The sequence below is a fragment of the Labeo rohita genome, chromosome 4 (genome assembly GCF_022985175.1).
Source record: "Labeo rohita strain BAU-BD-2019 chromosome 4, IGBB_LRoh.1.0, whole genome shotgun sequence".
Lineage (NCBI taxonomy): Eukaryota > Metazoa > Chordata > Actinopteri > Cypriniformes > Cyprinidae > Labeo > Labeo rohita.
Window position 1 is genome coordinate 31207600 of NC_066872.1, and position 22309 is coordinate 31229908.

Genomic DNA, 22309 nt, shown 5'->3' on the forward strand with positions numbered 1-22309 from the left:
ACTCAGGAATGCGGCTCGTCTTGTTGCTATAGCGATAGCAGTCTCTCCATACTTTTATTTTTATCACTGTCTGATGGATTGTGTCTCAAAGCATGAGCTGTAATTGTATGAGTGTGCATCTCTGTGTATTTGTGGGCTCTATCATCAGTGCACTAGTGATGCTTTTCTGCTAGAATAATTATGGTAAATTGAGTTCTTTGAAGCAGTTCGTCTTTTCAAAGGTAATTTGCAGTGACTCTATTAGCAGAATAATAGAGAAACTATGTATAACATTAAATGAATCATGTGCCATAGAAAGATTCTGAGCAGGCATTGAATTTTGGTGTTTTTCTTTGTTCTGCCGCTCATTTTGTGTTCTTTTATCACCCTTTCAGAAGGAATATTTCCACTTTGTAAAATTTGGATTGTTTTGTAGGCACTAGTAAGGTAGCACACAGGAGCTTTTGTTGTACATGCAGTTTCTCTATTGAACAAGGGTGATTTTTGCAGCCATTTATGTGTATGTATGTGTTATTGAAAGTAGCGTGTTGGAGACTGAAAATGTATTACAATAATGGCACTGCTGTCTAATATAGTAACACTTTTCTGTATTATATATATATTAGGAGTTACTTTGGTAGTAAAATGTATTACCAATTCCAATAATATGCCTAAAAGGGTTAATAGCTGAGTTAAATCATTTAATAATCTCAATAGGCCTTTGAAATTATAATGGAAAATGTTTATTTAATTATACCTTGTTTCACAGTATAACATCAAAATATCAGATTAATAAGAGAACAATAAAAAAGATACAATCAAAGCCTTCTAATACAAAATCATTTTACCACAGTGCTACATAACAGACCAGTCCTCTGTAGGAACTTTGAATGGCATATCATATGTTTTTACAGCATATCATAATATGTAAGCATAAAGCGCCATCTGCTGTTTGGAGATCAGCTCAACAGTAGGTTTTTGTGACCAGTCAGAAGGATGCCAGATGAGATAAGAGGAATATTACTCTGACTTATATATAAACAGAACTTTACAGCACAGTTACACTTATAAAGGCTTTATGTTTGTATATATCTGAGTTGGACTGGCCACTTAATGGGAAAAACAGATTGGATATTATGTTAAACACGAAAAATGAATAACAAAATGAAAAAGATAAGAAAAAAGAATAAGAATATTAAAGAAAAGACTAAAGAAAAAAATTCCAACTCCTTTGGTCTTTCTCCACTTAGGGTAATATAAAAATTCCCAACGCTGATCTGAAATTATAATCAAAGAAATACTCAAAATAAAATATATCATAAAGTTGATAAAGATTCATGTTAATCTTCATTAAACAGTGTAGGATTAGCAGCAATTATCAAGAAAACAGGAGATTTTCTCTCCCGTAAATTTAACATATGCAAAAAATATTAAAAACACACTTACGTAGAGTGAGTCCAGTTCTAGGACGGCTCCAGATTCTCCTTTAATCTTACAGATAACAGTATAGGTCTCAATCTTCTCCAAAACACACTGATACTGCTGATCTCCCTGTTGACCCGTCACATTCACCTCACTCATACTCAAATTCAACCTATCTGCCCTTTTCTGAGAAACAGAGAGTATGGTTTGGAGGTTATGAGTTTCACATGCCGATGTGCACTGATGTTAAATTCACTGTATCCCTAAACTCACCTTAATGTTCACCTGTAGATCATTTTCCACCTGTAAGGTGGTAAATGTAGTGAATTCTGGATCAGATTCGTAATACAAATTCCCACAGTCGACACTAAAGTTCCCAACAATCAAGTTTAAAGGACAGATTTCACGATAATAATCATAATAACTGGCAGAGTGAAACCACACATCCTGAGAAAGAGAGACATTGAAAATATAACTAATACAGAGTGAAGCTATATTTAAGCTTTGAATAGAATAAATAATGTTGTGTTTGAGTTAATAAATATTGACAGTCAATGAAGTACATTTAAAGGGGTCATCGGATGCCCATTTTCCACAAGTTGATATGATTCTTTAGAGTCTTAATGAAAAGTCTATAATATATTTTGGTTAAAAATTCTCAATGGTTGTGTAAAACAACACCCTTTTTACCCTGGCAAAATGAGCTCTGCAAAAATCATCCCATTCTGATGAATTGTTCCTTTAAATGCAAATGAGCTCTGCTCACCCCGCCCCTCTCTTCTCTTTGCTGCTTTGAAAGATTGTTTACTTTAGCCGCATTTAGCATGTTTAGCCATGAAACTTGCTAACTAGCACGTTATTAGGAAAGGTGATTGCGCAGATTCATAAAAAAAATGCTCACCTCTGCTGTAAGTGAAGCTGGATCGCAAATGATTTGCGTGAACATAGACGCACTTATGTAGATCGTGAGGTGCATTCCCTTCACAAACAAATGTAATCCACTGCATCTTCAGTGGCTCAGATGTCGGGAGTAAATGACGACCACTATGTTCATTATTACATCCAGCAACACAACACCTCAATCGCTCAATCTGATATATTCTTGTCTAACTTACATTCCTACTCCGGCATTCAAACAATGGAGGTCGGACTGTTACAACTATCAATCAACTATCGTGGGAGCGGCCTCTGTGGGTGTGACGATGTGAGAATGGCTCGATTTGAAAAAGGGGATATTATTTTGACAGATTAATTAAAAACCACTGCATGGATTTTTATCATTATAGGGTAAATTTGTACATACATTGCCAACACACATTAATGTTCAAACAACATGTAAAAGTGAAGTTTGCATCCAATGACCCCTTTAACAATTATACTAGCAACATAATTAAACAATCTGCCAAACTAGAACTCATGTTAATATGGGCTGTTTGACTATTGATATCCATATGTCAGATACAGTGCTGTAAGCTGCTAGACTGGATCCTCTTTAGGGTATAGCTCATTTTTAGCCTAATGTAGGTGTAATAAGCACACGTCTTACCCCTGAGCTTGTGTTGTATTGTGTTTTCAGCACATTATGTTGTTCATATGACTGATGACTGACATTAACTGACTCAACAAATTCCAGATTGCTCCCCTGAACATGAATCTTCCTTCCACCTCTGAAGAGACATTTAAAACAATTTCTTTCAAAAAGCAGACTTCAGAATCAGGGAAGGGGCAACTCAGTAATATATGGTTTAAATAATACTATAATTAAATAGTAGTCCTTAGTATTATATATAGAAACATATTAAATATTATACAATAAATAATGTATTAAATAATATATAGTACTTAAATACTTGACATGATAGAAAAACAAATGCATGTGTACTGATCAGACAGTGGTCTGAAATGGTCTGACCTGCTCCAGGAGAATCTGGGCTGTATTCCAGTACAGCTGGGCTGGGAACTGTAAGTGATGATGCTGTTACCATGACAACGGTCGTCAGGAGTAACAACACACACTTTCACTGTTCCTTTAGTTTCACTGGGAGGAATGTGGAACCTTAAAGTGTCACTGGAGGCATTAAAAACTGGAGATCTGAAGGAAGCATTCATGCACAAATACACATCATCATTTATCTGAATCTACAAATATTCATATATACCACAAACAAACACACAGTCTCACTCTTTAGAAATGCAGTTCAGATCCCCTTGAATACGGATTTTAGTGACAGATTCCAGGTTTCTTCCTCTTAATAAAACATTGTTTCTGCCATGGAAAGAAGCCTTGTTGGGCTCCAGAGAGAAAATCTCTGTCTCCTACAAAACACCAAAGGGTGGGGATATAAGATGCAGCAAAAAGTATTTTAAAAGACATTTAACATGACCTTTGACACTTACTTCATATCCTGTCTCATAGAGCACATCATAACATGCATCCTAAACAGTGGAGAAATAGAAACTGAACTTTTTATTGCTAGGTTTTCTTGAGTCAGTGTAATGATATTCCAGATATCAACAATAAATTAACATCACTTTTTATAAACATGCATTTCCTAAACAGTGGAGAAAATAAAATTCAATTTATAAAAGTTGGTTTACATTTGATCATTAATAGGTTTTCTTGAGCCAGTGCAATGATATTTCAGATATCAAAAATCTTTTAACATTTTTGTGTATTTGAACCCTTTCTATCAATTGCTGTATGATTTTTAGATCTATCTGAGGCAACACTGAGGGCAACTGATGGGCTATTTCCAAATATACAAGGGACAAATGAACAACTATCAGAAAAAAAACAATGCATTAAAAGCCAGGGGTGAAAACTTTTGAACAACACAATATTAAGGATCTTATGTATGTAAAGTGTATGCAATATGTTTTATGAATTCAACTATTATTTTATAAATTTGACTATTATTTAAACTTGTGTCTTTTATATGAAATATCTTATTCAGGGATAAAAAAAAATAACAATCATTTTGTATAATCCCTCTTTTTTTGAACATTTTGCAGAGTCTGCAAGGTGTATGTAAACTTTTGACTTCAACTGTATACTGAATTAATGGATTGTAGGTTGCACAGTGTCTCACCTGTATGTGTAACTGCTGTCCACGTCCATGTGCCCATTCACAACTCTTGGAGGAAGAGGACCAGCGACACCCAGATGAGATACACTGCACACACCTAAATATATTTAATGTCACATTGTGACTTCAACACACACCTGAAATGTGTTTAAACCACTTTCATGGCAATTTTTAAATTAATCATTTCTTTTAAAACCCTTTTTAGTCTCTGTTTCCTACTGTGTATAAGCAGCACTTGATACATTATCTTTGATATTCAGGCAGTCTTTCAGCTTCAACGTCTCTGTGATCTTCTGATCCCCAACAGCCACTTCAGCAGAGACATTTAAACCTAAATGGATTATCAAAAAGTTATGAGAATAGCATTGTTTAAAAAGTTTTCTGGACACAGACTGTCATTACTGCAAAATAAACCCAGACAGGTTGTTCAGGACTCTTCACATTGTGCAGACATCCAAAGTGGCTTACATTGCATACAGCTGGTCTCATTTATTTTGCTTGTATTTCTTTTTAGGAGGTACTTGGAAAAAAAAACGTTTCTCAGTTTATTATAAAATATATTGGATTCAGAAGTATCATGAGGTTTACTACCATGGTTACAGTTGCTGAGAGGGTGAAAGGAAATAACACTAAGATATGTAGATATGCTCTGTGGTCTCAGAATTTATAAACAATTTTCTCCCTACAACATACACACACACGCATATTATTACATTATTAAAAAGCACACTGCACTGACAGAGAACCAACCTCTAGTATATAATTGCTGGTCAGAAAAACTACAGTAGCAGTTTGGGAAAACTGCAGGTAGATCAGACCCATCACACAGCTTCTTGGTTCCTGTGGTGAAGGTGCATGAGAAGGTGGGATTTTCTGTGCTCTCCAGACTCAAGGAAAGATGTAGAGTAATCTGTGTAGGAGTGAGATTTTTTGGTCTGGAGAAAATGTTTTCAGTGCAAAGAAAAATGTTTTTATTTGAAGCTAATATAATAATACCTTGCTGGACGATTTATCTGCCCAAACCTGAAAAGAAACCAGCTGTTTCTGAAGAGACTCTTTTGGGGTGGACACCCATGAAGATTTCGAACATTCCTCATGGGTGGAGCATCTAGACAAGCAGAAATATATCATTTAGAGTTGTTATGCAAGATTGGATATTGATTTTTTAAAATAGCTAGCATATTAAATTCTTTTTTACTTGCAACAGATAACAATCTGACCTGTGTTTGTTCACACACCAGCCGCAGAGAGGATCCAGAGCAGCTCTGCAGTCTTTCAGAGTGCTGTATTTAGCACAGGGAACCACAGACACTCTTCTTAACTACATCAAAAAAAAAAAAAAAATATTATTTTCTCTGAACTCTACACACAAAACCACAAAATGCACACAACATGCAAAACATTATGCATCTTTTGCAAAAGTAAATACTTCTTTTAAAACGTTTATATCATAAAAATTGTGTTTTTGCACAGTAACTCTATACACAAACATAAAATTATCAGCCATAAACACTATAAACTACAAACAGGTATGATAAATGTAAAACACTACTCTCTTGTATCTTTTTCTTGTACAGTGTGCAGTGGAGCGCACAGGAGTTTGTCAATTTGTATTTGTCTCTATTGTAGAAAAGCGGTGACTTTTCAGTGAGTACACTTTTATACTTAAGGTCCATATTGGAAACTTAAAGGTACCTAAAAGTTATAAATGTACCTTTTGAAAAGCCATTGAGCTTTTGTACTTTTTTTTTCTGAGAGTGTAGATATAAAACTGACTTGACGTGTATGAATATTCAGTATATATATTTACAAAGGGCTGTAAACGGAAAGGCAAGGCCTTAAGTACGACTTTTAGTGAGTAATCAATTAAAAAAAGAATTGTAAGTGTTGACACTTTATTTACTGTACAGTTTTAAACCTCACCTGTTTCCTCAGAGCGATGTAGATATGTTTGAAACCCACTGGATCAAAGTGCATTTTGGGAAGCACTGCTCGTTCATCATCAGATTTGTACAGCACTATGGGACAACCTGCTGTGAATTTCTCATCCAACATAAGCTAAAAATACAAACAGCATCATTGTCCAAACTTTAGCCAGATTTTTATATGACTATGGTGCTTTATTCATGCAATTTAATAAACATTTAAAAAAACTAGAAAAATAAAATATGAGCTAGACCTTTATTAGTTGGCCATCACTGGTTCCTATGAACAGCACAATCCAGGATTCACTCCTTATTGCTGCCACTGCTGACACTGAGCTGTACTTGAACACCACAGAGAGCGGACTAAATTCACTACCACTCTGAAACACAAACAACAAATTTAAACTTTGTGTGACTTTGTGAACAGTACATTTAAGTTTATTGTGCAACATGTATTCTATTACAAATGCTATTCAAGTCTCAGTAAGGTAAAATACTGTTTAAAAAAATGTCATTTCCAACCTCAGAACCACATGGATTTTCACCATAAGCGCAGAACCCCTTTGTACGGCCTTGAACGTTACTGATGTCGTACAGAGCCAGCGCGCTGTTCTCCGGATCCTGCTGATTCTGTGCACTGAACACACCTGCCCAAATAATGTTGTTCACTGAGGGAATAATGGTGGAGGCGACGAGCACTGGACGAACTTTATCACTGCAGCATCGTATTGTTGCACCCTGTAGGGATCTGATGATATCTCTCTTTTTATCTTTAGAGCTGTTCATCCACAGAACAAGCACTTTCCTTTCGTGGTCAGTCTTTGCGTTGAGAAATAAGTAGGATTCTGAGGGCGAAACTCTCTGGAATCCGTCAACAAACTCCACATCTCTCATGGTGCTCTCAATGCTGGCCTCTGTCATTTCTGAAATTTTTGAAAAAATCCCACCTGGTTGAGACTTTACAGTGTTCCACAGGTTAACAACAGAATATCTGTCATCTTGAGCTTTTGCGTCGTCATCCTTCTTCCCAACCAAAAGGTATCTACCTGCTATGAAGGCAACAGATTTCTCATCCTGTCGCGGTCCTACCAATATATTATTTTCATAGTAAATTCTGTTTGTAATGTCATTTATATCAAGAACTTCACAATATCCATTTTCAAAAGTTCCACATGTTATCAGGGTGCCGTTGGCATCAAAAGGTACCAGTATGTTGACTCTATTGTGGTGAGGAGCATTAGTGATGTCTTTCCTCTTCTCCTCATATAAATCGAGTGTCATTTGATGTAGTTGATGGTCAGTAAGAACGAACAACTTACTGTTACCAACTACAAAGTCCTTAATGTCTCCAACAAAGTCATGCACATCACCGCAAATGCAATATTTAAAAAGTACAAGTATTCCAAGTAAGTATCTTCCCATCTTATTAAATAAGTAAATGAGCAGTTGGATAGGCTTACTTGTGTTTTTGATGACGAGATGTTGACACAGAGATCACCTGCGCTCATATGCATGTAAGGGTGCAGTGGGTGAATGTGAAGCAGCACTGTGAGATAAGGGCGGGGGCCTAACAACAACAGATAACTTTTGATTTATAAAACGAAGACAAACTTTCCAAACAGTAATAAAATGGTAATAAAATACACAAAATTAAATAAAAAAAAAAATCACAAAACCTGTCCCCTATCCTGTATATAAATAATTCACTTTGCAGAGGAGGGAAAAAGCATACATCTGTATATGTAAAAACAAATTAGGCTGTTAGTTTTGGGACATACTACTACTTAATTGATGATGTTATATCAAGCTAAATGGACTACTTGTACTGAGCCTCGTGACGCACTTCCGTTTTGAAATCTTACGGCTCAGTTATGTACATTTTCAATGCGCTGTAATCATATAGTTGACTTATTAAACGCCTAATAAAATGAGTGTTCGCGGGATGATTTCAAATTTGTAAATTTTCAGAGACAAGAGAAGACATATTCTGATAAATACTGTGTACAGAATTTTCCAAACTCAACGGAACGTGAAGTTTTAATCCAATATAAACCGATCTGAGAAAGCGGTGGCTGGTAATCATACGTGATCGTTTTACCACAGGGTGTCAGTGCTGTATAGTGGTTAGTGATGAAATATATTTATTTATTATTCAGAATGCACATACGGAAGGGAATTATATTTATAGTAACATGTCAGCAAGTTGAAGATGATTCATGTTAACGCAGAGAATATAACTAATTGTTTTTTTTTAAAGAAATGCCAGCCCTAAAATGTAGTAATAATCTGCGTTCTCATGAGAAACTGTCTGTATGTAACATAGGTGCGCTGAACACTAACCGGAAACTCCTGAGACGTAACAAGTACGCGGAAGTAGTTGTGCGTGTAGTCCATTATTCGTTTAACTTTCTGTTTCATGCAACGCATGGCAAAAATATTTAGCAGTCTCTCCATACTTTTATTTTTGTCGCTCTCTAATGGATTGTGTCTCAAAGCATGAGCTGTAATTGTATTAGTGTGTCCCTGTGTATTTGTAGGATCATCACTCTTTATTTATTTATTTATTTTTGCCTCTCAAGTGTAGAATACTTTTGATTGTTGTTTATGGCACTGAAAAGTTGCAAACAGGACGTTTTGCTAAAGATGTAGTTTCCCAGCTGGTTAATTTTTGCATGTTTCTGTATGTACAGAATGAAAACGTGTCAAAGCAATGGTGCTAATAAAATATTACAGCTCGGTGCACAGCATCTGCTATGAATATTGGTGAAATGTGGTTGTTATTAACCACTGTGCATATGCAAGAAGTACCATATCACTTAGCAAAGAAGTGGTTTCAAAGCATTCTATGTTTGATAAAATTAGGGCTCCTCAAGTATACAAGGCATTATATGTGATACATATCATATTCTGATCTGTATGTCAAGTTTTAAAGCCCTTTAACTGTTTTGAATACATTTACGTGTTTATTATATCATAGATATTTAGATATAAATATATTTCAATATATTATATATTTATGCTAATGCAAAAAATGTACATAAAAAATGTAGACAGTAGAAGTAATTTCAGAGCCACTTAAAGAGTTCAGTCAAAAATTAAAGTTTAACATTTAAAAGCTAATAAAAAAAATAATTTACTCACTCTCCAGTTGTTCCAAACCTGCATTAATTTATTTCTTCTGAGGTAAATCAACCATTTGGCTACCCATATTCTTCAAATTATGTGTACAACATAAGAAAGAAATTCATACACGTTTGGAACAACTTGAGGGTGAGCAAATGATGACAGAATTTTCATTTTGGGATGAACTATCCCTTTAATGCACAGCTAAGAAGGCCTTTGAGCTCTAGCCTCCATTTTAGAGGTAATTTGGACAGATACAGTATTACCAATTCATGCCAACGAGAAAATGAGACTAAAACATGTAGTTATTCATAGTACAAATGCACTGTGGACACAACATTTAGACAGAACTTCATTTCCTTCCTACAACATAAAAAAAACTTTTGCAATTATAAACTTCCACATACAGCACTTTTTATGTAGCATGTAGCAGAATGAAATATCACAGTGATTGCACTAGTATAAAATACTAAGCAGTTTCTACGAATGTGGTGGTTATGTCTAGCCACAGTGCATATGTGGGAAATACAATATGAGATGGCAAACTGGTTGTAATTATTCTGCCTTTGTTGATAAAAATCATATCAAAATGACCCTTGAACCCTACTTCATATTAATCCTATCCATTGTTAATGCCATTAAAATTAAATGTTTGAATGAAATTCTGTGCTTGAAAGGGTTAATTGTGTAACTGTAGTAATAATCTGAATAGGACTTTGATGAAATTTACCATGTTAAATTGTAGAGACCTGATAAATAATGCAGTACAGTGTGTGTTGTGTGCTCTGAAATGTGTGCTTTGATGTCTTGGAGAACTAATAATGTTTGTGTGAAAAAATGTTGTGTGTTTATGTCTGTGGGTTCATTTAGAAACAAACAAGACTATAACGGATTTCATACTGTATATTTGCCATATTTATTAGTAAATATGCAGTTTAACGCAAGAGACTACATTGATAACAGTTTTCTGATTAGTAAGAGAAAATTACAATTGTGTATGTGTAATGAAAAAAATCTTACAACCAATGTCTTTGACTATTGTACTACAGTACTAAATATTTGCCCTTAGCTGTTTATGCAGTGTATAATAAATGAGTAGATAGTGACGTATTGACCTCTTATGCAGACTTACTGTAGATGTAATCAACATTGTGTCATGTTTTCTTATGAAGTTTACATATAAATATTTGCATGTGTCTGAATCACATCAAATGTCTGCTGAATAGTTAGAGCACATAAAACGTATAGTGTTAATTAAAGCTGAAAAATCAATTAAAATGTAACATAAAATGTAGAAAATGCAATAGAAAAAAAGCATATGTCCAATTTATAAATGCATAAAAAACATAAGTATAAAAACTATACAACTCTCTAGTTTTGAGAAAGGAATTCTTAGTTCCCCTTCAGTCGTACTCTACGACGTTACGTCATAACTGTTGTATTTGGGGTCTCCCTTGGGAGGAAATCACCTCTGAGTTAACTGGAAAGGGCCAATGAAATTTGGCAAGTGGATTTTGCATGCTAAGCCACTCCCCTGTACATATGGGTATATAATAGAGATGCACGATATTGGATTTTTGCCGATATCCGATATGCCGATATTTTTTCATCTCATTTTGGCCGATACCGATACCGATACCGATATATATCATTTTATTTGGAAAGTTAGTTTTTAACAATAACTTATTTGTTAGGATTAAATAAATAGTAATGAGTGGTTTACATTCAATCCCTTCTTTTTCATCAGTAGACTAGCATTATTTATGATCTGAATTTTGTGAATTAAGTTCACTTTTGCTATGTTATAAGCCGAATTTCGGATGCTTTCACTTTCGAATTCGCAATCTGAATACAACATTTCAAAACGAAAACAGAAAAGTAGAACTAAACTGGGTGACTGTGAGGGTGCTTTGCGGGACATGAACAGGACATAATTCATTGCTACAATTTCTTAATTCGTTCCTATGATTTATTAATTTATTAATTTGTAAAATGAGGGAACGAATTAATATGTAGCATTAACGAATTGTTAATTTATTCCCACGAAATATTTTATTTCCCACCCGCAATTTATCACAGTAAGAGATACGAAAACATGGATTAAAAGTGAATGACAAGAAAATAAACCTAAGAAATTAAAGGGTGAGACGGTGAGGATTTGGGAAAATAAAAATATTAAGTTATGTGGCAATTCGTGACCAACTGGCAAAACAGTACACTTTTTCTGCACAAGAATACCAACATGTTTACCTTCTCTGGTTTAACAAGCGGTCTTTTACCCTACTCGAAAACCAAATCCTCCGTCCGTCATCGTTTCCAGAATAGTCGCGTCCTTATTGCCGTCACCACCTGGCTCGTGCTGACACTACAAATACAAACCAGGCTCTACACCCGAAGCGCTCACAACGAAAACTACTCTTCGCGTGATCAGTGAAATCCTGAATATGCCACGGCTTTGTAACTCTGTAACCCGCGCTGTATGGAGCAGTGCGACCACGTCAAATTTTAACTTGCACATTTAAAAAAAAAAAAAAAAAAAAAAAAAATGTGACAGTTTTGCTCAGTCTAGAGCCCTGCAATACAAAGGCATTCAACATGGAAAGAATGTAATAGAAATGTAGTCACTAAGTCATGTTTAATTATAATTTCTAATTATTTTATACCGTGCACTGCGCTCTGACAGGGCTGCGGAACACGAACATAATTATTTCCTACAACTTGTTAATTCGTTCCTACGTTTTATTAATTTATTAATTTGTAAAATAAGGGAACGAATTAGAAAGTCGTAGTAACGAATTCTTAATTTATTGCCACGAAATCTTTTATTTCCCACACGCAGTTTACCCGCATAAATGATACGACAACATGGATTAAAAGTAAATGACAAGAAAACAAACCTGCGAAATTAAAGGGTGAGACGGTGATGATTTGTGAAAAGAAACTATAAATATTATTAAGTTTGTGGCAATTCGTGACCAACCGGGAAAACAGGACACACAACCGCTTATGGCTTTAAATGTATTGGCTCGAACGGCATGAATCCAAAAGTATGGTCGCTACTAACATTTGCCTGCTAACCAATTATTTAACTTATAAAGAATGCTTTGTACCTCACTTGTGTCATATTCACGAAAAATGTTTCATATGAGCAACAGTGTGTTTTGCCGTTGCGCCGCCGAAGAAAGAGAATTCACTGACCGCGCGCCGTAATTACTTTTTATTTTAAATGCAGATCATGTCATGTGCAAACACAGCCATTGGGTTTCAAATACAACAACAAAGAGCACCATAAAACCATTTAAAATGTGCATTTAGCGATCTAGTGACTGGATATGAAACAGGCAACAGTAAATTATCCCAAATGGAACAACGGAGCGTTTTCTCCTACAGCCACTGCTGCCACTGCACGTGCTATTGCTTATGCATCATTCTGTATGTGTATTCTCAGTTTAAATGCAGCGATCCAAAACAGTGAATCTTCTCCTCATTCAGTCAAAACTTTGCTTCAAGAATGAGCCACACTGCTGACATGATCTAATCCCTAGCACACCCTTAGCACATGTGAGTTAACATATTCATCTTATCGGCAAAACCTATCGGCATAATTTTTCATATCGGGCCGATGCCGATATTTACATTTGAAGTCATTATCGGCCGATTCCGATATCAGTCCGATAATATCGTGCATCCCTAGTATATAAGATGGCGGCGTGCATCCACTTATTCAGATTTCTGCTTCGGAGCTTCACCTGCAAAGCTGACTGGAATAGATCGCCGTTGGACTCTCAACTGCTGCGTAGCCGGCTGCTTCATTGCACCGGTAACTTTGCGATCAGCGAAAAACCCCACTCTTGCGTGCGCGCTTGTGCTGCGGTCCTTCCCTGGGCAAACCAGTGCTAAAAGAGTGATTTTCCAACGAAGCACGGTCATTGAGAGTGTCTCATGAGACCGTGTGCTTCTGGGTGCAGTAGCTTCTCTACCTCTAATGACGGATACGATCGCTGCCTTACGTGCCTGGGCCAAAAACACGCTGAGGTGGCATTCGTGGATGGTTCGTGCATTCATTGCGAGTGTATGTCCATGGCCACGCTTAGGTCCTGCCTCTCATTCGCGAAGAGGCTGCCTTTGTCTTCTACCCAGCCTAGCTCGGCGGGCCATAAGAGCTCCAGCTGAGGATTACTGTTCGGAATGCTCCATCGGGTCAGCCCCCATGGAGGTCCGAGCCCTCCACTCATGGCCCCATGGAGCTGCCGAAGGACGGCGCCGGTTCATCTCGAGATAGTTGAGAATCCGCATTCTCAACTATCTCGACGACTGGCTGATAATAGCTCACTCGCGAGATCTGTTGTGCGAGCAGAGAGATCTGGTACTTCGGCATCTCAGTCTTCTGGGGCTTCAGGTCAACTGAGAAAAGAGCAAGCTCAGACGTGGCTCAGATCGCTGCACGCCGTTCACATTCCGGGGGAGCTGAATCGTGCAGCCGATGCGCTCTCATGACAGCTTACTCTCCCCGGAGAATGGCAACTCCACCCTCAGGCGGTCCAGCTCATCTGGAGTCAATTCACTGAAGCTCAGGTAGACCTGTTTGCTTCCCCGGAATCCTCCCACTGCCAGCTATTTTACTCCCTACCTGAGGCCCTACACAGCTGGCCCCGGGGCCTTCTCAAGTACGCCTTTCCCCCAGTGAGCCTCCTTGCACAGACTCTGTGCAAGATCAGGGAGGACGAGGTGCAGGTTCTGCTGGTTGTGCCTTTTTGGCCCACCTGAACCTGGTTTGCCGACCGAGTTTGCTCCTCGCAGCAGCCCCTCCCTGGAAGATTCCCCTGAGGAAGGATCTTCTTTCTCAGGGGATGGGCACAATTTGGCACCCCCGTCCCGATCTCTGGAACCTCCAAGTGTGGCTTCTGGACGGAACATGGTAGACCTCACTGGCCTTCCCCAGGCCATGATTAACACCATTATTCAGGCTAGAGCCCCCTCTATGAGGCAGGCCTGTGCCTTGAAGTGGGGTCTTTTCGCTGATTCCTCAGAGATGTTCGGTTGGAATGGTGCTTTCCTTCCTCCAGGAGAAGTTGGAGCACAGGCTGTCCCTGGGGAAGCATCACCTGATCGCCAGGCTCCTGAGAGGTGCTAGGAGATTAAATCCTCCTCGCCCACACCTCATCCCCTCTTGGGACCTCTCTGTGGTCCTGCTAGACCTTCGGAGGGTCCCCTTTGAACCACTTACATCAGTTAAGCTGAAGTATCTGTCTCTAAAGACCGCGCTCCTGATCGCACTTACTTCTATCAGGGTGGGGGAACTGCACGCTTTCTTGGTCAGCGAAACGTGCCTAGAGTTCAGTCCAGCTGATTCTCACGTGACCTTGAGACCCAGCCCTGGTTATGTGCCCAAGGTTCCCACCACCCCCTTCAGGGATCAGGTGGTGAACCTGCAAGCTCTGCCCCCAGAGGAGGCAGACCCGGCCTTAGCATTGCTGTGTCCCAATTGTGCATTGCGCACTTACGTGGACCGCACCCGGAGCTTCAGACGCTCCGAGCAGCTCTTTGTTTGCTTTGGAGGTCAGCAGAAGGGGAACGTCTTGGTTACATTTGTAACCCTCATTCCCTGAAGGAGGGAATGGAGACGTTACGTCCTTTTGCCACAATCCTGGACTGCGCTGGGGTGCTCGGTTTTCAGCTCAGCTCCTCAGCATAAATCTGAATGAGTGGATGCACGCTGCCATCTTATATACCCATATGTACGGGGGAGTGGCTTAGCATGCAAAATCCACTCGCCAATTTTCATTGGCCCTTTCCAGTTAACTCAGAGGTGATTGGCCTCCCAAGGGAGACCCCAAATACGTTAGTTATGATGTAACCTCCCTGAAGGAGGGAACGAGGGTTACAGATGTAACCAAGACGTTTTTCAGCCTATCCTTTTTTCCCACTGGAAGATGCTGAGAATTATTTGTGTTTCCATTATTCCTTTATCCTTGGCCAGGTGTATTCTGTCGACTGAGGCAGAACTGATACGTTGTATTACTCATCCCGAGGACATAATTCCCAATCTTGATCTGAAATGAAACAAAAGAGATTTCTTTTCATCTTACCAAATTAAATAAGATTTACATTACTTACTACAACAGTGTTATTAAGTCTAGTAAATGAACTTCCATTAAGTAAGTGAACTTCCATAGAATCCATAGAAATACCAAAGAATTGAAAATATCAAAAACGCACTTACAGTGAGTGAGTCCACTACTGGGACGGTTCCTGCTTCACCTTTAATCTTACAGATAATGGAATTGGCCTCAATCTTCTCCAAAACACACTGATACTGCCGATCTGCCTGTAGACCCGTCACTGTCACTTCATTGATACTTAAATTTAACAGATCCGCCTTTTTCTGAGAAACAGAGATTCAGAGAAGTTTACCTAGTGCCATTAATGCACAGTTGCCAGCTCAAATTCTGAGGGACAGATCTTGCTCGTCTGAAGCAAGTTTTTTTTTACCTGAATGTTCACCTGTAGATCACTGGCCACCTGTAAGGTGGTAAATTCAGTGAATTTTGGATCAGACTCGTAGGACAAATACCCACAGTCTACAGTGGAGTTCCCAACATTTAACAAGAATCTAAACTGACCACGGCCATCATAAGGGTAAGAGTGAAACCACACATCCTGAGAAAGAGAGACAATGAAATTATGACTCTAACACATGTGAAGTGTTAAATATAAATATTAAAGTGATGTCATGATATGAGAAATCAAATTTTCCTTTCCTTACAGTTTCATTATGTAGTGGTTAAAGGGAACCCTGGGTATTAAGTCTTATATGGCTTAATGTAACGTAAATGTTCCCTTTTAGTCGCTCACTCTCGACGTCATGACGGTAATAATATGATCTTGCTTAAAGAGACCAATCCACTTTGAGTGTAAACTAAACAAGCAAATGCAAATTGGGATGCGATGATTGCATCCAGCTGCCGCTCGTTGCAACATGAGCATGAGCGGCAGCAGGTGCAATGCATACTCAGCTCACCCTGGTTCTCAGGGCTCCACCCTTTATTTCTGAAAGTGCATGATGAGCTCACTGAGACGTGGATGATGCCTTTTACTGCCAGAAACAGCTCCAGTGGTTTATCCTCCCTCTCCACCCTTGACGGGTACACAGAGGTCCCTCCGGTGGAGCAGTCAATAGCGATGCAAATGTGTACAAGTACTGCTTCCGCCTGGCGGGGCAAGCCATTGCTCCTCTCCCAGGCCAGTAGGCACTCGTTGGCTCTGATCGGCAGTGCTTATGTAGGCTGTGGAGAAGCTGCCTCCACATTACACGCCAAGGCACTGAAGGACCTGCATGAGAGTGCTCACAACCCCAAAGTTAGGGAGCCACGTACGACGGGTAGGCAGTGTCGGGGGTTTGGACATGCTTCCAGCTACACTGGCACATTAACTGCCTAGAGTTGCTAGCAGTACGCCTTGTCGTCGTGGCACACAGCTGGCTGCAGGGCCTGTGCAAGTATGTGTTTCCCCCAGTGAGCCTTCTCGCACAAATACTGTGCAAGATCAGGGAAGACGAGGAACCGGTCCTGCCTGTGGCACCCTACTGGCCCACTCGGACCTGGTTCCCGGAACTATTGCTCCTTGTGACAGCCCCTGGTGGATACCTCTGGGGAAGGATCTACTGACTCAGAGAGGGGGCACCCTGTGTCCAGACCTCTGGAAACTGCATGTCTGATCCCTGGATGGGATGCGCAGTTGCTTATTAGCATGCATATTAATAGGATATTGGTTGTTTATTGGTACTTATTAGGTACATATTAACGACTTATTCTGCATGACCATATTCTACATTCTTATTCCTTCCCAATACCTGAACTTAACAACTACCTTACTAACTATTAATAAGCAGCAAATTAGGAGTTTATTGAGGCAAAAGCCGTAGTTAATGGTTTGTCAATAGCGAGACCTAGACCTTAAAATAGAGTGTGATGGAAGTGTAGATTTTGACTTCTTGAATAATCCATGATCAATTTTTTCTTGTTCATTGTAACAACGTGTATACATATAGTGTATAGCTTTAAAAAGACATATAAGATTTTTTTTTACGTGTAACACTCTTAAGTTTCAGACCTCAAGATGTCCTCACTGCAATTAATTTTTTTAAACTAAGCTGCCAAAATGACTACTTTCTCAATGTGACATACCATTGTGGTTGATATTTGCATATACGCAATGCATGCTGCAAAAGTAATGAGTACATCTTACCCCTGAGCTTGTGCTGTATTGTGTTTTCAGCACTTTATTAGAGAGAGGTACAGTAACTGACTCCACTAATTCCATATTGCTGCCCTGAACATGAATCTTCCTTCCACCACTGCAAGAACAGATTGAAAAAAATTTCAGCCAGTGATACATGATATGAAGCAAAAATACAGTACAGTATTAAAGTTTTAACTCCAACCACTCACTTTTGAGCATCTGAGTTACACTTACACGGCAATGTGTAATTTTTACATCATTAGTAATTTGCTGGTCAAAAACCTCATAACTCCATTTCAGCTTGATTTTCAGTAAATGTTAATATTATAATGACACATGCAATGATTTTTACTTCAGCATGTGTTTTTTCATCTGTTAACAGTATTGCTATTATTTCAATCATTACTTTGCAAATCTTTTTTTTTCCCCATATAAACAACATTCTTGGAAATTAGATTTAATAATTAAAATGTCAGTTATTTTTGTAAGTTTTTGATGAGATGTAGAAGCTGGTCAGACAGTGGTCTGAAATGGTCTGACCTGCTCCAGGTGACTGTTGGGCTGTATTCCAGTGCATCTGGGCTGAGAACTGTAAGTGATGATGCTGTTACCATGACAACGGTCGTCAGGAGTAACAACACACACTTTCACTGTTCCTTTAGTTGCACTGGGTGGAATGTGGAACTTTAAAGTGTCACTGGAGCGATCAAACACTGGAGATCTGAAGGGAAACATTCATGTACAGATATACAGCATCATTTATCTGAATCTACAAACATTCATATACATGAAAAAACAAACAAAGAGACTCACTCTTTAGGAATGCAGTCTAGATCCCCTCGAATACGGATTTTAGTGACATTTTCCAGGTTCCTTCCTCTTAGTAAAACATTGTTTCTGCCATGGAAAGAAGACTTGTTGGGCTCCAGTGAGAAAATCTCTGGCTCCTACAAAACACCATAGGTTGCATTCAGTTACAAAAAAATAAATAAAAATGCATTATATATTTCAATAAAATAATAATATCAATTAGTATTATTTTTATTGTTACTATTATTATCATCATAAATACACATACATTTATTTACATAAATATATATACATACATTTAAAATTGTGATTGTGACAAATTGTTTCTTAAATGAAGCAGCTTCTTGTAAAGTCATATTCATTTGAAACAGTAAGACACTGAAAAAACAATATCCCCATTCTGTAAAGTTGAGCACACAATCAGCATGACACTTACTTTGTAGACCATCCCAGAGAATAGATCTTTACATGCATCCTAAAGAGCAGAGAAAGAGCAGTTGATGTACTTTCTGAGTTTGCTTCAGTCAAAATGATGATAGTTCAGCTATCAACAATGAATTAATATGACATTATTAAGGTATGCGCTTTCTCAATAAACATACTGAATCACTAGATTATAGATTACATGTCATTTCACCTGTATATTTAACTGTGGTCCAGGCCCCTGTGTCCAGTCACAACTCTGGGAGGAAGAGGACCAGTGACACCCAGATGAGATACACTGCACACACCTGCATTTAATTCATGTTTAATATTTTTAAAATAAACATTCAAGGAAGTCTTTCAAAACTCTTTTAGACTGCATTTCTCACTGTATAAGAAGCATTTGGTGAATTATCTGTGATACTTGAGCAGTTCCTCAGTGTCAGTGTCTCAGTGATCTTCTGATCCTCAATAGTAACAGTAGCAGAGACTCTTAAATCTGAACAGATTAACAAATGTTTATGATTATATACTATCATATAGCACATAAAAACTTCATTGTAGGAGAACCAACCTCTAGTATTTAGTAGCTGGTCAGAAAAACTACAGGAGCAGTTTGGGAAAACTGCAGGCAGATCAGACCCATCACACAGCTTCTCGGTTCCTGTGGTGAAGGTGCATGAGAAAGTGGGATTTCCTGTGCTCTCCAGACTCAAGGAAAGATGTAGAGTAATCTGTGTTGGAGAGGGCATTGGTTAGTGAAGAGTAGTCTTGTAAGCATTTTCAAAATGATAGACTTAGATATTGATGTCTACCTGTCTAGGAGATTTCTGTGCCATCTGAAAAGAAAACAGCTGTGTCTGAAGAGAGTTTTTTGGGATGGACACCCATGAAGTATTTGAACATTCATTTTGAGTAGAACATCTAGATAAAAACAGCATCAACCAATATATTACTACAAAACTGTTTGCACACTGCTTATCACGTCCATATAGATGATAAGAAGTTAACATGCTGTTCTACAATTAGGCATATTTAAATGCAGCCTGAAATAGATATTGTGTGTGATGTGTGAATGATCACATGTGATAAAGGCAGACTGACCTGCGTGAGTTCACACACCAGCCACAGAGAGGATCCAGAGCAGCTCTACAGTCTTTCAGAGTGCTGTATTTAGCACACTGAAGCCACTGACACTCTTCTTAACTACATCAAAACAAAGCAGAATCTAACACACAGTAAAGTATCTGACATACTGCCTGATTTAGTAACATCTACATAGTTTAATTTAGTGGTTCTCTAACTGTTGATATCTCTAAAAGATTTTTTTTTCTTTTTTGTGGATTAAAACATTGTCTTGGATCAACAAAAGTTATAAGGCTTAAATGAAAAGCAGACTCACTTTTTACTTATTTATTTTAGAACACTGTAAAAGTCATTTTTGTACATTTAAATGTTATATACAGAAACAATTCATTAATCATTTTTTTCTACTACATCAGTAGTATATATACTGAATATATTTTTATTGTTTGTTAATTGCACATTTTTAAACCTCACCTGATTCTTCAGAGCGATGTAGATATGTTTGAAATCTACTGGATCAAAGTGCATTTTGGGAAACACTGCTTGTTCATCATCAGATTTGTACAGCACTATTGGACAACCTGGTGTGAATTTCTCATCCAACACAAGCTAGAAAACAAACCAAAATGCAAATCATGAATTATGACTGTAGTAGTTCAAATGCAGAATTAAACAACAGTTTAGAGCTGTAAGTTTAATTGGAAATGGTGGGCAGATTTTTAGAAATGAAAACTTGTAAAGATTAGTGAAAAAAATGACACATGTTTATGAGATAGAGGTGAAGCAGACCTTTATGAGTTGGCCATCACTAGTCCCTATGAACAGCACAATCCAGGATTCACTCCTCATTGCTGCCACTGCTGACATTGAGATGTACTTGAACACCACAGAGAGCGGCCTAAATTCACTACCACTCTAAAAAAACAAACAACAAAATTAAACTTTCTATGACTAGTGAATAGTACAATTACATATTGTTGTTGCATGTTACAAAAGGTTATTTTATCTCATTAAAATTTTGTTCTTATTTTTAAAACATAAATACAATGTAATTTCTAACCTCAGAATCACACTGCCTCTCACCAACAGGGCAGAAGCCCTTCACTTGGCCTTGAATGTTACTGATGTCGTACAGAGCCAGTGCACTGTTCTCCGGATCCTGCTGATTCTGTGCACTGAACACACCTGCCCAAATAACACTGTTCACTGAGGGAATAACAGTGGAGGCGATGAGCACTGGACGAATTTTATCACTACAGCATTTTATCGTTGCAGTCTGTAGGGATTTGATGATTTCTGTCTTTTTTCCTTTAGAGCTGTTCATCCACAGGACAAGCACTTTCCTCTTTGAGTCAATCTTTGCGTTGAGAAATAAGTAGGATTGTGAGGGTAAAACTCTCTGGAATCCATCGACAAACTCCACATCTTTCACAGTGCTCTCAATGATGGCCTCTGACATTTCTGCATTTTTTTGAAAAAATCCCACCTTGTTGAGACTGTAAAGTGCTCCGCAAGGTAACAACAGAATACCTGTTTTGAGGGTTTGCGTCATCGTCCTTTTTCCCAACCAAAAGGTACCTACCGTCTATAAAGGCAACATATTTCTCATTCTGTTGCAGTCTTACAAATATATTACTTTCATAGTAAATACTGTTTGTAATGTCATTTATATCAAGAACTTCACAATATCCATTAAAGGTCCCACACGTTACCTAAGGTGCTGTTGACGTCAAAAGGCACCAGAATGTTGACTCTATTATGGTGAGTTGCATTAGTGATGTCTTTCCACTTCTCCTCATATAAATCGTGTCTCATTTGATGTAGTCGATGGTCAGTAAGAACAAACAACTTTCTGTTACCAACTACAAAGTCCTTAATGTCTCCATCAAAGTCATGCACATCACCGCAAATGCAATATTTCAAAAGTACAAGTATTCCAAGCAAGTATCTTCTCATCTTAAATACTATAGCTAAATGAACAGTTGGATAAGTCTAGTAATTGTATTTGACGAGATCTTGTCACGACGATCAGCTGCGCTGAGATGCAAAAGGGCGAAATAGATAGAAGTGAAAGCAGAGATGTGAGATGAGGGCGGGGGTGTAACAACAACAAGGAAATTGTAGGATGTTTCTAAAATGTTTAGTAAAAACTATCCAACTATCCAAAAAATTACTTGAGTGAACATTAAAAAAAGCTTGTTTAATAACAATACC

General features: G+C 38.1%; 1 protein-coding gene and 1 pseudogene across 1 annotated transcript; both read right to left on the bottom strand.

Annotated features, from left to right (window-relative positions):
- Positions 1-735: 735 nt before the first annotated feature.
- On the bottom strand, positions 736-7885 carry LOC127164008 (plexin-C1-like). Its single transcript, XM_051107623.1, has 16 exons — positions 7873-7885; positions 6935-7335; positions 6667-6792; positions 6411-6545; positions 5708-5808; positions 5484-5595; positions 5238-5397; positions 4707-4818; positions 4491-4584; positions 3799-3837; positions 3584-3717; positions 3314-3493; positions 2948-3068; positions 1675-1848; positions 1426-1587; positions 736-1256 (listed from the first exon to the last, which is right to left on the bottom strand). Exons 2-16 carry the CDS (start codon positions 7331-7333, stop codon positions 1119-1121), a joined length of 2187 nt encoding a protein of 728 aa, XP_050963580.1. The 5' UTR covers positions 7334-7335; positions 7873-7885; the 3' UTR covers positions 736-1118.
- A 7495-nt stretch (positions 7886-15380) lies between these two features.
- LOC127163840 (plexin-C1-like) lies at positions 15381-22131 on the bottom strand (annotated as a pseudogene).
- Positions 22132-22309: the final 178 nt, after the last annotated feature.